The 17753-nt window shown below is 36.0% G+C and overlaps 1 protein-coding gene across 1 annotated transcript; it reads left to right on the top strand.

The window, feature by feature from the left end:
- The first annotated feature begins 14252 nt into the window (after positions 1–14252).
- Positions 14253–15228, top strand: LOC138140606 (uncharacterized). Its single transcript, XM_069061668.1, has 2 exons — positions 14253–14256; positions 14300–15228. The coding sequence occupies exons 1-2, from the start codon at positions 14253–14255 to the stop codon at positions 15226–15228; spliced, it is 933 nt and encodes a 310-aa protein (XP_068917769.1).
- The last annotated feature ends 2525 nt before the right edge of the window (positions 15229–17753 follow it).

Here is a 17753-nt window from a genome sequence, read left to right as displayed (position 1 = left end):
TTCGCTCGTGAAAGGATTGTAAGGAGTGGAACAAACAATACAGGATCTCATTGTAGTATAGTAGGACCTAATTTATTGTTTAAAAAACAATTCTTTAATATTAAATACTCGTTTTTATAGCTATTCGTTTTAAATTTAAATATTTGACAATTTAAATTGACAGCGTCGACTAAAATCGTGCGCATGCGTGTCTGTTTAATCAGCACCGATTCGTATACGACATTATGGCTAATGTGATAAAAAAAGATGAAAAATGCATTTAATTAAATATAGAAAGAAGTGGAGAGATGTACAATTTTCTTTGATATGTTTTTTAATAACGGATATACGTTTACCAGGTATTGCTACATCTAATTTAATACATCTATGATAAATTTGTGCAACGTTTTCTGGTGCCATCTGTAATTGTCTCTTAGAACTAAGACACAAAATGGAGGAGTGGAAATAGGTATCTGTAATTATAGTACAATTGATTCCCCGTACCCCGCGCCCCCCTCGCCCATGAATTAATAATTTTATATTTGATGAAAAAAAACACTAAAAATAAAATAAAACATATATTTTCACATTATTGTGTTTCACATTTCACCTACACAACTGAAATTAACAATAAAAACGTTGGAAAAAAGCAGCTGTGGTGTGACTGACCTGTTAGTATGACAACTCATATAACAGTTAATGCCAAATGTGTGCAATTTGCACCACCACAGCTCTTTACAATGTGAACATGTATTATAATAATTAGAAAAACTATTAATGTCAATTAACAATAGTTATTTTTGTATCTAGAACGCGAAATGATACTTGTGTTCGAGATACAAACAATATTTTTTCGAAAACTGTATAAAACAAGACTATTTTATTATGCACAAATTTATATTTGAATTCGGTTGAACAGTGTTCGAATCCATACGATTTAGCCGCGGTGACTATCGTAACGGTAGCAACCTAATAAACAATAAAAATCAGTTGTTTGAAAAAACTAGTTTCAGAACTACAGGGTCATTATAAATGATTTTTCATCTGGGTGGCTATGCGCTATGCTTTGGCTGCGCCGCTACACTAACTAGATGTAAGGAACATTTATAATGACCCCGTATATATTGTAATTCATATTCTAAGAGTGTTTAATTCAAAATGGGCTCAGAAAGTGAAGATGAGCATTTACCAAAGGAAGTACATATTTGAAGTGGCACAAAGTACTATTTCACAATCGTCGAGACAGTACGTGATTTCCAACAACTAATTCAAAAGGTTCGAAGTAAAATAAAAAAGTGTCCGAAGGAACATTACTGGCATATTTCGAACATATAATTAATAAAATTAGACCTTTATGGGCAGTATGTTCCATGTAAAAAAGTACACTTAATGTCAAATAAAATGTAAATATCAGAAATTTTCCGAAGCTAATACCATATTTGAAAAGCAAATCAGTTGAATACCGTCCAAAAAAGTCCAAAATTCTAACGAAAGAAATTGAAAGATTTTGACAAGAACCACCTGATAATACATTTCTGCTAAAAAAGGTAATTCAAATTAATATAAATCGATCGATTCAAGTAACTTTGGACAATTTTTAGGTCATTTTAATAATTGGTGTTTGTGGAGCTTTGAGAAGAGATGAGCTACTAAAGATAACGATCAATGATATAGAAGATAAAAAATGTAAAATTAATTATTTTGACATAGAACTAAAACGACTTTGACGTTCTGGAACATAAAAGTATTTCTCAGCTAGATGACAAAAAAGAATCACTTTGTCAACCGAAAATTTAACGAAATTTTGGATGACAGTTCTCGAAAAAAGTTATTTGACATTTGTAATCATTTCTTACGTCTTTTCAAATATTTGTTGAACGCTAAATTTACAACAGGATCTCCCTCCGTGTTTCTCAAGTCTTTTCCCAGCAGCTTCTTATTTATATTTTTTAAATATGCGTACAATATTTGGTTAACACATAATTCAATGAAATATGAATGTTCACCTTTATGTTGCAAACACAACATTGAACAAACATCTGCATAATGATAATGTGTGATTGTAGAACATAGGTGACGTTTAATCCCATAATGCAGAATATATTTTGGAATTAATTTTAACAAACTTGCTGTAATTCTGCGAAAAAGTATTGAAAAATTACTGGAGGGGTGCGTTAGATTGCATTTCTTGTATTGTCTTTCCCTAATTAATATGTTTTCATCTAATATTACATTACCGCAAATTTTTTTGCATAAGCCACAAGCATTTTTTTTTAGCAATTTGCTCCCAACATAGCCACATATGCTGTTGTATACCTTGCAATAAAGTTTGATGAGATGGGAGATTCTTCTATAACTGACAATTGTAATGGTTGCATGTAAGGTTGAACATGTGTAATGGTACGCTGCTCTATGAATGATCTTAGATTATCAAGAGACCCCTCAGAATCATCCTCTTCACAGTTAGCACCTACGGAGTGATGTGACACAAAATTATTAATCAAGAGCGATTTGCAGGAAGAAATGAATGAAGCGCATGTAGGATTTATATTTCGTACACCGTGGCTTCTGATTGAAGAAAAAAAGTTTTCGACAGGATCCTGATTAAAACATCTTGGAGCAAAATGAATAAAATTGGCTTGCAACAGTTTGGGAGTCAAATAAATTAAACCCTGTAGAGGAAATAGCCAATTTTTAAGACAAGGAGGTCGAACAGTTTTTTCACTAATGGGATGTTTAAATGTCATTGAGGAAATGATAGCCAAACAAGATTTCCAGAAACCCAAATGAGGTGTGTCACAACACACCGTAGATCTTTTCCTGGTAGAGGATATCGCAATGTATCATTAACACTATCAAATACCCGATCAAAAAATAAAAGTAAATCTGCCGTTTCTGTCGCCTTTGGATTTAAATAAAATTCGGATGTTTCAACTAACTGTGCGCTTAGTTTAGCCGCAGAATACATTGCTGAGGCTAAAGAATGACTAAAAACTTGGCAGCAGTTTTTTTACTTTCATTTTTTTATTTTGGAAGGAACAACATGTTCATCAGTTAACTTAATAAACTGGCTGCCTTTACTTTTGTCCATTTCATTGATACGTACTATATTGGACCAAGAAGATACTTTTTCTACACCATCTTGAATATAATGCAAATCTTTATACAGGTGTCCCCAAAAAAGAAGACGAGTCCATAACTCCGTTATTTATCGGGAGATTTTAATTATTTGTACACCAAATTAAATGGTAGTTAATAGGCTACAAAATAGCCAAATAAATTCAAGTATAGCCCCATGGGCTTCAAGGGTAAACTGTCAAAAAAAAAATTTTCAAATAGGATTACATATTTTTTTTAGTAATTCTGATAGAGATTTTTACTCTGAAAACAACAATGTATCACAAGTATACACTTAAATACCAAAAATTTACAAAAAAATATGTAAAAAAACGCTACTATCGTCTATGTTCCATTTTGCACTAAACATTGGCGGCATATCTGCGCAATCCCACATGTTATTATTTGTCATTTGTTTTACCAGCTACCTTAATTTGGTTATTACATTGTAACGCAATGCATTTTGATAGTTTTCGCTTGGTGCTCGTCATTTGTTTCAAAAGTTAGTGTTATTTTTTTTTATGTGAAGTTATACTTGTGATACATTGTTGTTTTCAGAATTAAAATCTCTATCAGAATTACTAGAAAAAAGTATGTAATCCCATTTGAAAAAAAATATTTTGACAGTTTAGTCTTGAAGCCCTTGGAGCTATGCGTGAATTTATTAAGCCGTTTTGTAGGCTATTAGTAACCATTTAATTTAGTGTATAGATAATTAAAATCCTCCGATAAATAAGGGAGCTATGGACTCGTCTTTTTTTCTGGGGACACCTTGTATAATAACAAATTGCGGACACATTTGATTAAATGGGGAAAATCGTAAAGGTGTACTATTTCTTCACCATCTACGTTATACCCATGTAATACATTTTCAACGTTTTGGCTTAAAAAATAAGCATTTGTTTCCGACAACAACTTATTAATTGCTGCCTGATTTGTAGCTCCTTGGTCCGATATAGTGCATAAAATGCGCAAACCACAGTCGCGAATCTGACGTATCACTTGCTTTAAAATATTGACAAGTTCCGCTGTCGCTGTTGTTCCTTCACAAAAAGTGAAACAAACAGTCTGCTTCCATTTTCTATGTATTCCCTTAACGATGAAGACAAGAGCGTGATCAGCAAATGCAAGACGACGGTTTGCTCCACCGAAATCAACAAAACCATCTACAGAATCTGTTTTTATATTGTACTGTAGACCTGGACACAAAGCAATTTCATCAAACATGAGCACACAGTTTTTATCAATAGATTTTAATTTTGATACCCTGTCTTTAAGGTGTGAAAAAATTGGTTGATTAATGCCGGCATTGAAAGGAATTCTATTTAACATGTCTCGAAACACTTTTCTCGATGGTAAGCTAAAGATTTTTGATAAAAATTTGTATGATTTCCACTTTGCTCATAGACTGACAAAGCAAAGATCTTGTCATTAGTATTGTATCTACGACCTTTTGGCTTTAACTGTTGATTGCGCACTTGAGACAAGAAAAAATCTGCGGTAACGTCACTGACATTTTTTAGATATTTTAATATCATCCCTTTCCTATCTAAATACTGTAACTTTTGCTTTACAGACAAATGTTTTTTCCTTAACCTAGATACTACCTGTTCTAAATATTTCACTTTCTTGTAAAAGTATTTGGCTTGTGGTGCAAAGATCTCATTGTCGGGTGACTCCTACAGCACGCAATAACGCTCTTCGCACAGTAGGTTTTCCTGCAAATAAAACCTGTATCAGTAAGTGCGTAATAATTTTCTGCAATTACAATAAAGAATTATTAACATACGCGTGTGAGATCTGCATAACAAGGTCATAGTGTCAGTCTCAGATAAATAACTGAATAATTAAATAAAAAGGAAAGTAAATAACATACATTCATATTGAGCTCTTTCGTCTACAAGGGTTCCGGAAGTTGTGCCCCAGGCACTATGCCACCAACCAGATAACAACAATAAGCAACACTTCGCTTGATTTGCAAAAATCACATTTATTGAGTATGATGTCAGATGACTACCCTCAACGATATGCGCCAAATTTATAAATTACTATTTCCTACATTTTATGAAAGCAACAACGAAGTTGATGTTTCCATTATTTTTTTAAATTGTCTCATTAGAAAAATTTTCACTATGGGACCGAGGTGGGTAGAAATTCTAAGGAAAAGCCTAACATCTGGCAGCATCAAAGAATTGCGCCCTAGATTTCTATCTACGTATTTCATTTAATTTTTTGTCAGTATGAGATTTTTATTTACCTAAGTAGGTACCTAATGTTTTCGACATAAGATATATAGGCTACAAATATTTGTAATAATGGGGACGGGTCTAAAAATCATTCACCACATTTGGCAAACGTAAAAGTAATCGAATAAATCGAAATAATCGCTTTGAATAATCCAAATATCCATTCGACTTTCCAATTATGAATGATGCGCATCGCAGTTGTGTATTTATTTCGAATTTCGTTCCGATTGCAATAATAATCGAATAATTTCTATTTTATTATTATCAGTATTATGTCAATAAAAAAAAAACAGAACTAATAAATTATATTGGGAAGCACTGAGAAATGTTTTTTAATTGTTAAAACAAAAACAATTCTTTCTTTGGTAGTTCTCCTGTAAAGACGCAAAATTTGAATTTATTTTGAATAATTGCCATCGGACAACTCTGGGTTTTTCCAACCCTTCGAGTACCCGGAATCAACGAACCATCCAAAGCTTTGGATAAATCAATTACATTTTCATCGTTTATTCATATTTTGACGTTTGGTGGACATCTTACGCCGGGCCGAGGCAGACGCACGTCAATAGTTCTATGTTACTCTAATCGTACGGTTTAGAATGAGATGCTAGAGCGACAATCTTAATAGCGAACGTAGCAGAGGCAACGAACTTGTTTGACATGTGTTGAAAGGAGATAGCTATGTACTGTCGCGAGCAAAAAATTGTGGTCGTCAATGTCATTTCAAAATTTGGTTAGAGTGTCACACATTAAAGTCCATTCATTTTGTATTGAACTTTTCAAGGTCAAATAATTGTATTTTTTGGCTTTGTAATTATGTTTTGTAAATAGTGACATGCAGGTAAACACCGTAAACGTTGAATTGAGCATTGCTAAATCACATTATGTTGGTTATATGCATGTCACTATTTACAAAACATAATTACAGTGCCAAAATTTAAATTATTTGACCTTGAAAAGTTCAATACAAAATAAATGAACTTTAGAAAAATTTTCCTGACTGATTATGCCCACATCAACAAAATGTCAAAAAAATGTATTAATTAATGTCGATTAATGTCATACAACACGATGATAGGTTATGATATTTACGACCGGTTTAAAATGGAACATTTTCCATTGGGTCAAAGCATGATTTTGACGACCAGTTTTTTTTGCTCGCGACAGTACATACACGTAGTTCGTATTATAAACTGATACAACTGCATATAGTTTGAAAACAAACTAAAGTCTGTCTCACTTTTAAATTTCCACCAACACTGCATTCTAATTTAGAAATACAACATACAACCGGCAACGCTGTTTGGTGAAAAATGTGTCAGGTTGTATTTGTGAGGTTATCATTCTCTGTGTCGTTTTTACAACTCAAGATATTACAATAAAGGAAAAGAACGGTGCGAACCTTTTTACCTCTTCGAAACATTTTTTATTTTAGCGTCAAGTAAATTACGTTGTTTTCGCCATCTCCACTTTTGACTTTTGTCACATACTTTATTTGACACAGTTGCTCATTTATTAATTGTTATCAAGTTTTCTGTTTAGCGGTTTGGGTAGTTGGTGACTTCCAATAACAATGAACGTTTTATTCAATAACAATAACAATTCTGAACTTTCAAAAAGTAAAAATAGCTTAAAGTTAAGATGCGGGTCCAGCGATGTTGGCCCAGTCGAGTCTTCGGGGTAAGAGAGCGAGATCCCGTCATTTTCCACCCTCATACCGTCGGTTCTCCTCATATATCTAATACTCCTATATGGAGCATTTGCTTTCAATTTGTGGACAGAGGAAAGTAGACGAAGATAGTTTCTATCCTTTCGTGCCACTTCATGAAAATGCGCATGCACCGAAGTGCCGCCAACCACTGGCATTTTTTTGACTTTTGCATTCGCTCGGCAAATTTTGCTCATCAAAAAAATGCCACTTTTAATCCTAATAAAACAATAATATAATCTGTTTCAAAATCAAAAATCCACCACCTGTTGAATTATGTTGGCAGAAAAAAAGAAATCCCTAGAAAAAGTTTAATTTTTTTGGGTTGGCTCAACCTCCCGCAAAAATTTGACATTGAACTGTTGAGTTTTTTTACGAAACATAAAATAATTATTATTTATGTAGATTTTGGCTACCGTATCATACTTTTTGAGTGAAATAATAAAATGAGAATAAAAAAACAAACTACGGACAAAACGACTGTCCAACAGTTTTCTCTCATAACCCCACTTTTTTCTGACACTTACACTAAAAACAAAAGTCGGCGACGTTGTCGGATGTATTTTCGAGGTAGAATGCACTGTTGGTGGATTTTTGATTTTGAAACAGGTTATAGGTACTCGTAATGTGCTAATTTACACATCGGAGATCGATTGCTGCAAATGTTCAGTTTCAAGACTCATTTTATCTGCGTATTGACAAGAATAACATAAAAAGTTTTTGATGATGATTTTGTCTGAACCGGTTCGGAGTTGTTTTTTTATTCAAATATCCAATTTCAAGACTGAGGAATTATTACAACTATTGCAATGGTATGTTTACCTAATACGTAATACATATATGTATAATTAAAAATTCCCCTTAAATAAATGTAAAAACGCTTAACTGGTAAAATTTTTCATTTAAAAATTAATTTTGTTGCAAACTTTTCCTTTTGGTATTTCAAAATTAATTACTTATTTGATTGTGTGAATTTTGGCACCGTAAAGTTGCGCTTGCGCATTTGAACCAAATAATCCGTAAGATGTAACTTATGCAGACATCAATATGTCTGCCTCCGTTGCTCTGTCCATGAACCGTCCATGCAGTAAAATAGCGAATGCTCCATATAGGAGTATTAGATATATGGTTCTCCTTGGTGGGGGTGGTATCGGGGTGTGTTCCACTTGGTGCTTGTTTCGTGGCGTTTGCAGCGCCACAGCTGTATTATATTTATAATAATCCAGCGGAATCTTATAATTCAATTATTATAAATAAATTTGTTGGGGATAAAAGAATACATTTTTCTTTAAAACGTTCTTTCTTACGAAGGTAGATGCTCTGCTGCAGCAATTTAACTAATTGCAACACAAAAAGTCAATTTATTCAGTATTAAAAGTGATAGGCGTTGGCTGGTATAGCAATAGATATCATTAAATTTCCAAAATCTAGGGCCAGTTTATAGAAAGAGAATTAAATTTTAATGCGCCATTAACCCCATTAACCCATGAATCCGAAACTTCGATTGGTTCAATCTGATTACGTGTTTAGTTAATCTCGCATATGATTAACTTAATTTCGGTTCTGTAAACTGGCCCTTAGTAAACTTTTATTACTGCAAACCTAAATCAACAGGTCGTGGTTCTTTGATAAAAAAAAGCAAACCATATATCTACAGGCAGCTTCCTGAAAAACACCGCAAACCGTAGCCCCGTTATTAATTGTCCGACTTTAATAAACAAAAAAAAAAGCAATAAAATGGTTAAAAAACCACTACAAAACGGTTTAGTTTTTTGTTTTTTCCAAGATTAATTGAAGTGAATGACATTTTGTCATTTTTTGTCAATTGCAGATTTATGAAACGGAACTTTTGACAAATTCCACAAATTTGTCCATTGTAATTTGTAATTATCATTTTGTGAATTGCAATTTTTATGAAACAGGCCCCAGGTATATAAAGTTGCCGGCGGCAAACATCTGGACGGTGAGCAGGCGTGGAAAACACATGTTTTCGGATGGAGAGTATAACGCGTAAACCATATTTTCGTGTTCGTTTTCCGAGATACGAGTGCCCGGATGCTGGGTTGTAAACCATCCTTAATAAATATTTTCAAATTCATTGTATTTCTCAGCTCACGTTCAGATCAGACTGTTCCGAGCAAGGAAGTTATATTGAGAGGAAGGAAGACCAGTTTGAAAAGTGAAGCCACGCGCCAAATCGTGGGCAACCATAAAATGTTGCTAGACAAAGGTGGTTGGTGGGAACTTTGCCAGTGGAGTATCGTCCACCGTAAAAGATGGGGCGCACTGGTGGATTTATTGTAACAAAAAGCAAATACAAAAACTGAACAACACTAAAAGAAGTAAATTTATAATATAGAAAAAAACTATGAGAACATGAAAAATAATTATTGTTCCTTAACATGAATCGTCTTTTTACAATTAACACCTTGTTGCTGGGGTTAAAGAAACGCTACTGGCGCCATGCGCCAATGCGATACCCAAAACCCGATGGGCCGTTCAAGGACCTTCAGTCATAAAAAGTTGCTGGAGAATAGGGCGCCTTTCTTCCTCTCAATTATAACTTCGTTGGTGTTGGTTCAGAGGCTCTCTGGACAAGTGCAGAAAACCTGTTATCGGTCTATTTAAAGGTAAAATTTGTAAAAAAAAAATTAAACCTTCTGTAATAAATATTTGTAAATTTATTGTGCTTCTCAGGTTAAGATTAGACTGTTCAGAGGCCCTGTGGACACGTGCAGAAAATCTGTTATCGGTCTGTTTGAAACTGAAATTTGGGAAATATCTACCCAACCAGTCAAATAATTTATTATTATTATTTTAATTAATAGATAGTTATTTGTATCACTAGACCAGAAACGGCACATTTGCGAGTGCGAGTAAGATTTGCGGACCGAGGCGACGGCGACAGCCGAGGTTTGCAAATGCGAGTACAGTCCATTTTTTAATTGGGAATTGTTCACTTTAGTTACTTGTCGAATGTTCGCATTTTTTCTGGCCAGACACCCTTACGTCGTCCTACATCGTGCAAATGCCCTTGTCTTTCTCTCTTGTTGTGTTTCAATGAACAATGACCTTTTAATTATGGTCCGATGAGGTTAGTCCTAATCAAAAAGTCGGCATGATCTGCTTTTGACATTTGACAGCAGTGCCCAGTGCATGCTGCCAATACCATACGCTCGAAAATAAAAAGAAAAACCGAGTAGGCCGTGATTTTTGTCGCCATGTCGCCTGGGCGGGATGACGATTCCGACTCGAGCTCCGAACAAAGTAATGAAAAGTGCAGAAAATGCAGGCGAAAAGTGTTACATGCATCAGTTAAGTGTGCAAAATGTAATGAGATATATCACGAAAGGTGTTTTCAAATATTAGTTGGCAAGGGTAAAAAGTTTTGTGTGATAACCGACAGCATGATGTTGTGCGAGGAACACTGCAGGCAGATAAGTTGCGTCGAGGAGACCTTTCAAAGAGTAGTGAAAGAACTCAAGCAGGAAAATTTGGCTCTGAAAAACGAAAATAGTAAGTTAATAACTGAAAATTGTAGTGTAAGCTTCGAAATCGAAGTCCTTGGAATGGAGATTAATAAGTTAAAAAATTGCGATAACAGTTCCGAGTTGAAGGAAAATAGTACTGATATCACCGTTATAAAAACGATTACAGATAAATTTAAGGCTGATTTAACGGAGTACTTCTCTTCGCTAAAAAATGATATAAACATACACGTTAGTCAGAAGTTTAATGAGCTGGGAACAGGGTTATCGCCGTCAATATCTTCGCCAAAAACTTACAGCGAAATTGCTAAACAACCCAAGGATGGGACACGGACGCGTGTGCATGTCGTGCGTGTGTGCTCCATTGTTTTCGCTTTTTGTCGAGTGTTCCCTGGGATTTTTGGGAGCGAATTCAGCATAGCTGCATAGGGCCTGTGTCCTCTCGTCTCCATTTTTTGTTTTTTTTCTTCTCACTCTGGTTGCTGGGTGAGTTTGTTCCATTTTATACTTTTTTCTTATTGTTGATGGTGGAGATGTGATTTCGTGGCGGCAAAAACCACCTTTTTTGCGCTACTGATAGTATTGTGCTATCAGTGCTATCACACTCTACTGAATATACTGCCAATTTTGTTTCTCGTCTCTCTTGCTTATTGCTTGTATCTGCATAATGCCTGCTTGCAAATTATGTAGCACAATTTTGAAACATTTCGATAAATGCATCGAATGTTACGTGTGCAAATCTAAATTTCACATAAAATGTTTGAAATTTGATGATAATGATGTAAAGGTCTTTAATAAATATAACAATTTTCAATTTGTTTGTGATGAATGTCTCGCAATTGAGGGCTCATCTAAGCTTGATCTGTTGACTGAATCCGTAAATAAATGTGTGTCAATTGTTGAAGAACAGAGTCAAATTATTACAGCTCAAAATACTTTGATAAAAGACAACCAACACGGTTGAGCTCGGAGCAGTTACCAATGATCTACCTCTTTCTTACTCGGAAGTCACTAAAAAGTCATCTGTCATTCTAAGACCGAAAAATGAAAATCAGACTGTTTCCGATATCAAGAAAGATTTATTTACTAATATTGACCCCATAGCTTCCAAGATAGCGATTTCTAACATTAAGGGGAACCGAAGTGGTGGAGTAATTATTACTTGTGATAGTCTGGAAGATTCCACCAGGATTAAGGGCTTGATATCTGACAGATTGTCAGGTTATAACGTGAAGGACCTGCCTCTGCTGCATCCGAGAGTTAGAATTTCGCACATTGATTCCTCTGTATCCCAAAATAAATTGCTAGAGTATATATTGAGTCAGAACAAATCCCTCTTCAGTAAAAACTTTAACTGTGTTCTGAAAAAGTTTTCTCCGCTGCGCAACAATACCACCCTTAATCAGGCGTTGTTGGAGGTGGATGTTGCGTCTTATCGTAACATTTTGGCTGCGGGTAAACTTCTCATTGGGTACGATTACTGTAGAGTGTGGGATGCGGTTGATCTTCGGCGTTGCTTTAATTGCTCGGGCTTTCATCACCTTTCGCGACAATGTCGTCAGACTGAACCGATTTGTCCCAGGTGTGCCGGTCATCATTGTGTTAAGGACTGTACATCCACAACTTTAAAGTGTATTAACTGCTCGGCGCTTCGAAATGAACATCCGGACATTGACTGTACCCATGCGGCATGGGATAATTCCAAGTGTACAACTTACAAATCACAACTTGCTACTTTCAAAAGCAGGGTCCTTAGTCTCGAATAGCAACCACTGCATTCGTATCATCGGGGGAGAGATGTTTCACTTTCCCACAACCCATCTGAAACTCATGCAGTCAGTTCTCTAGTTTGCTATTATCAAAATGTTAGGGGGCTGGGAACCAAAACTCACAATTTTTATCTCTCTACGATTGCTGCTTCGCATTATAACATCATAGCTCTTACCGAAACATGGCTCCATGAGGGCATCAGCGATAGTGAATTGTTTGATTTGTCAACCTTCACAGTCTTTAGACATGATCGCATTACTGTTCCGGAGGGGCCTAGGCGGGGAGGTGGAGTGTTGCTGGCAGTCCGGAATGAATTTATTGCTGAGAGGTGCAAAGTGGTCTGTGATGTTCTGTCCAGAATCGATCTCTTGCTAGTCAAAATTAATTTTAATTATCGTGCTGTGTACGTCCTGGTGCTTTACATTCCCCCGAACTCTCATGATCTTACGTACAAGGTCTTCTGTGATCTTCTGATGTCTTTGCATTTCTTATATGACAGCAATCTATTAATTGTGGGAGATTTTAATGTTCCGGATTACGTCAGGGGAGTATGTGGTCATTCCAAAGCTTCTACCTCCTGTCAACTGCTTAACAATTTGATTTGTTTTTACGACTTGAAACAATGCAATAATGTTCGAAACTCTAACAATAGGCTCTTGGATCTGGTGTTTGTCAATCGGTGTCTAAGTTGTTCCGTGATCGACTCAGGTGATCCGTTGGTTGGAGTCGACGATCATCATCCATCTCTTGAGGTGGGCGTCACCATAGGTGATGTGATCAAGAGATTTCCAATCGGTCGAAGCAGTTCGTTCAATTTTAGGAAATGTAACTTTGTTGCTCTCTACGATGCTTTAAACGGTGTGGTTTGGTCGTTTCTCTCTGCTTGTGCGACTGTTGAGTGTGCTGTGTCCGATTTTTATTCAGTGTTGAATGAGGTGTTTCGCTGTCATGTGCCGTTGAGGGGTAGGTGTTCTGGAAGTTATCCGGTATGGTTCAACAAGAACTTGATTACTCTGTTAAAAAAGAAGAATAGGGCATGGAGACGTTACAAGACAACCGGATCTGTCTACGACTTTGAAACTTTTAAATCCTTAAGGCGGTGCTTTAAGACGGATGTTGCCGCGGTGTACAGTGAATATGTCAGGCGAGTTAACAATGACATCAAAACAGATCCAAAGAAATTCTGGTCATTCCTGAATTCCAAGAATAACTCCAGCTCTATTCCTGCTTCCATGGTTTATAACAGTGCTACTATAACGGATCCTCAAATCATAGTTGATAGCTTTGCTGATCATTTCTCAAAATCTTTTACGAGGGATGCCGCCAGCACTCTCCCATTTGCTTCTCTTCCGTATGATAATCTTACTCTGACGAGAGTTTCAAACGATGATGTACTTAAAGCCTTAAAATGCCTTAAACCTAACATGACTAGTGGACCTGATGAGATACCAAGCCTTGTGATAAGGGATTGTGCGGCGGTCTTCGCCGATCCTTTGTGTTTCCTATTCAACCTAATATTAAATACTAGTTGTTATCCTATGAGATGGAAGACTTCGGCGGTGCGCCCCATTCACAAAAAGGATGACAGATCGGAGATTACCAACTACAGGCCTATTGCCTTAATCAGTAACTTTGCGAAGGTCTTTGAATATGTCCTGTATAATTCCTCACTCCATTATGTCTCTCACAAGCTATCTCCGAATCAGCATGGCTTCACAAAGTGTCGGTCCACCGAGACGAACTTGGTGTCGATCAGTCAGTATCTATCTGATGCGTTAGATAACCACTCCCAAGTGGATGTAGTTTACACGGATCTCTCGAAGGCCTTCGACAGGATTGATCATGGTCTTTTGTTGATCAAATTGGAGTCATTCGGTTTTTCGGATAGTCTTGTGGAGCTAATAAGGTCTTATTTAAGCGATCGATTTATGTACGTGGGAGTGAATGGGTATGCGTCTAAGTCCTTTAAGCAGGAGTCTGGCGTTCCGCAGGGTTCGGTTTTGGGTCCGCTGTTTTTTATATCTTCATAAACGACCTGGTGGACGATCTCGACGTACCGCACCTCTTGTTTGCCGATGACATGAAGATTTACCTTACGGTAGACTCGATTGATGATGCTCTTCGACTTCAGGGCTGTATTGAGGAGATCTCTAGAAGGTGTAAGTTAAATAACCTTGTTCTCAACCATCTTAAGTGTAGCATAGTCTCATTCACAAGGAAGACCAAGCCTCTCTTATTTGACTATAAAATCAACGGCTCCATTCTTACAAGACGTGAGTCAATTAGAGATCTGGGTGTCATCTTCGATTCCAAACTATCCTTCGGCGAACACATTCGGACCATTGCGGGGACTGCCTTCAGGGCACTGGGTTTTGTTTTGCGTGCTGGCAGGGAATTCTCTGATGTCGCGACCCTGAAGCTTCTGTACATCACCTATGTGAGATCCCGGCTCGAGTATGCTTCCCTTGTGTGGTCACCGATATATGATGTTCACTCTTCTCTTTTGGAGCGAGTGCAACGCAGATTCCTGAAGAATGTAGTCTTCATGTTGAATGGTGCATATCCGCCTCGTGGGTGTCCACAAGGTCTTCTGCTCGGTGAGGTTGGTCTGCAGTCTCTGCTTGATAGACGCATGGAGCATTCGGTGATCTTTTTGTTCAAATTGTTCAGAAGGCTGCAGGAATGTCCTCACGTTCTGGAGAGGATCAGCTTGAGGGTTAGCCGGTCGGGATCTAGGGTAAGGAGTGTTTTCTACATCGGTCAGCGCCACACGGACATCGGGCTCAAGTCACCCGTCACTCGAATGCTGCGAAATTACCAGAGTGTCGAGGCCCACATCGATATTTTTTGTTGCAGCATTTCGCAAATCAAAAAATTCTTCTCCATCTCCTCGTGGATCAGGGCGATCCTACTCAGATGAGTGCTCGGTAGTTGTAGCCTGGGTGTTGGGATGCTCTCTGTGTAATGGTTGTTGTGTTGTGATTGTGTTTTGTGTATCATTTTCTTTTTGGCAGGGCTTCTAATTGGGCGTCAAACCTGTTAGCCGTCAACAATAATAATAATAATAATAATAATAATAATAATAATAATGTAGTAATTCTTCAACCAAAGGTTCTTCAAGACTCTCTTTCTACTATGAAAAATTTAAACGAACAAATTAATTTAGCTGAAGTTGGAGTAGGAATAACAAAGATTAAGCATCTCAAAAATGGAGGAATTTCAGTCGCTTGCAACAATGCTGATGAAAGGATTAAATTGGAGACTGAGGCAAAAAAAAACTTGGAGATGCGTACAGTGTTAAGAAAACAATCCTGTACAACCCAAAAATCAAAATTGTAGGTTTTAGCGAGGAACTCAACGAGGAAAACCTGAGAAACTGTTTAATTCAACAGAATTTATCTCTTAAAAACATCAGCTGTACTTTTAAACTGATTAGCTGCAAGAAAATGAAAAAAAAATATTCAGCAATTATCGAAGTTGATCCTCTTACTTTCGCCGACTTTATGAAAATGGAATCTGTGTGTATCGGATGGAATATCTGTAAAGTTTATGAACACGTAAATGTTTTACGGTGTTTTAAATGCGGAGGATTTAATCACACTAGTGAAAAGTGCAAAGAAGATGTTTCTAAATGTTTGAATTGTTGAAACAAATCCAACAATTTAAATTTGAAAGTTGAACATTCGCGATTCAATTACTCATGTGAAGTATATAAAAAACAAGTGTCAGTTAGTAAAAGCAAAACGCGCTACTCCATGTAGCAATCAAAGTGCTGCAGTGTTGTAAAAACAGGTATCCTCTTTTTGAACATCCAGTGTTTAAGAAACAAAATTCAGGAACTTGAGGTTGTATTAGAAACTAATAAATTTGATATTTTATGTTTCGAAGAACACTGGCTGGTCGAGTCTGAGGCGAGTTGTTTTACAGTAGGTAGTTATTCAGTAGCTGAATACTTTGCTCGAAAAAATCATATCCATGGAGGAGTAATACAGTTTGTTAACTCCAGTTTTGAATGTATACCTCTTCCTACTGTTAAAACTTTATCCATAGAAATAGACTGTGAATTAGTAGGGACATTTATTCCTTCATTAGATGTGTACATCATTACGGTGTATAGGTCACCTCTGGGTGACTTTAACATGTTTATTGAAACTATGCACAAGCTTTTGGGTAAAATCGATTATAAAAATAAAAATCTAATAATTGGAGGGGATTTTAACATGCACTTTAATACTAACAACAAATATGCACAATCGTTTTCTGATTTACTTCAAAGTTATGGTCTATATTCGCATGTTAAATTCCCTACTAGAGGGTTATCCGCAATTGACAATGTATTTTCTAATATAATTACTGAAGACATAGACGTTACTCCAGTAAATTTTCACATATCAGACCATTTAGGAATATCAGTTAATTTACGTACCAATCATTTTATCACGAGAAAGTCTAAAGTAAAAATTGTTAGACCTTTGTCTGATGAGGGTAAATTTATGTTCTTTAAATTCTTAGAAAATGTAAACTGGAATTTTGTAGATTTATCTTTTGATCTCAATGTTAGGTTTCAAATGTTTATGAACACTATTATGTACTATTACAATTTAGCTTTCCCACAAAAACAAATTTTCTGTAAAACTGGTTCCAGATCTAACACTTCTGTGAAGTGGTTTACACCTGTACTAGATAAGATGCGTAATACACTACGTCTTATATGTGACGCTTACAATTTACATAGGACTCCGGAATTGAAATCACTTCTAACAGATTATAAGAAGCGTTACCATCTTGCTATTAGAGATGCTAAAATTGAAGCAAATACCAAGTTTATTTCTGATAATAAAAACAATCCCAGAGTCCTATGGAACCTTATCAACAATAATCGAACATCAAAGAACAAACACAACAATTGTGAGATAAATCCCAATGATTTTAATAATTTTTTTTCGAGAGTTGCTGAAAATATCATTAATTCATTACCCAGTGGAAGCAGAGATCCGATTTCTATTATGACTAATGAGAATAGTACAAATAATATTTTTTGTTTTAAAGGGGTATCGGAAGTTCAAGTACGGGATGCAATCACCAAGTTACGTAATACTCATTCAAAAGATATTTATGGTCTTTCTGTACCGATTATAAAATGTGTTAAAAATATTCTAATTCCACCTCTTACTAAATTATGTAATTACTGCATTAAGGAAAATATTTTTCCTAATTGCTTAAAAAAGACCGTTGTCATTCCACTGCATAAAAAAGGAAATCCAGCTGATATGAATAACTATAGACCTATTTCTCTCTTGCCCGCTATATCAAAAATTTTTGAAAAATTATTATTTGAACAAATTTTAAATTTTTTGCATGATAACAATTTATTGTCTCCTCAGCAATTTGGTTTTCGTACAGGATCTTCCACCGTAAAAGCAGTTACTAATTTGGTAGAGAAAA

The sequence above is a fragment of the Tenebrio molitor genome, chromosome Y (assembly GCF_963966145.1).
Source record: "Tenebrio molitor chromosome Y, icTenMoli1.1, whole genome shotgun sequence".
NCBI classification, from domain to species: domain Eukaryota; kingdom Metazoa; phylum Arthropoda; class Insecta; order Coleoptera; family Tenebrionidae; genus Tenebrio; species Tenebrio molitor.
The sequence above is the reverse complement of the archived record's forward strand: the minus strand, read 5'-3'. Positions and strand labels throughout refer to the sequence as shown.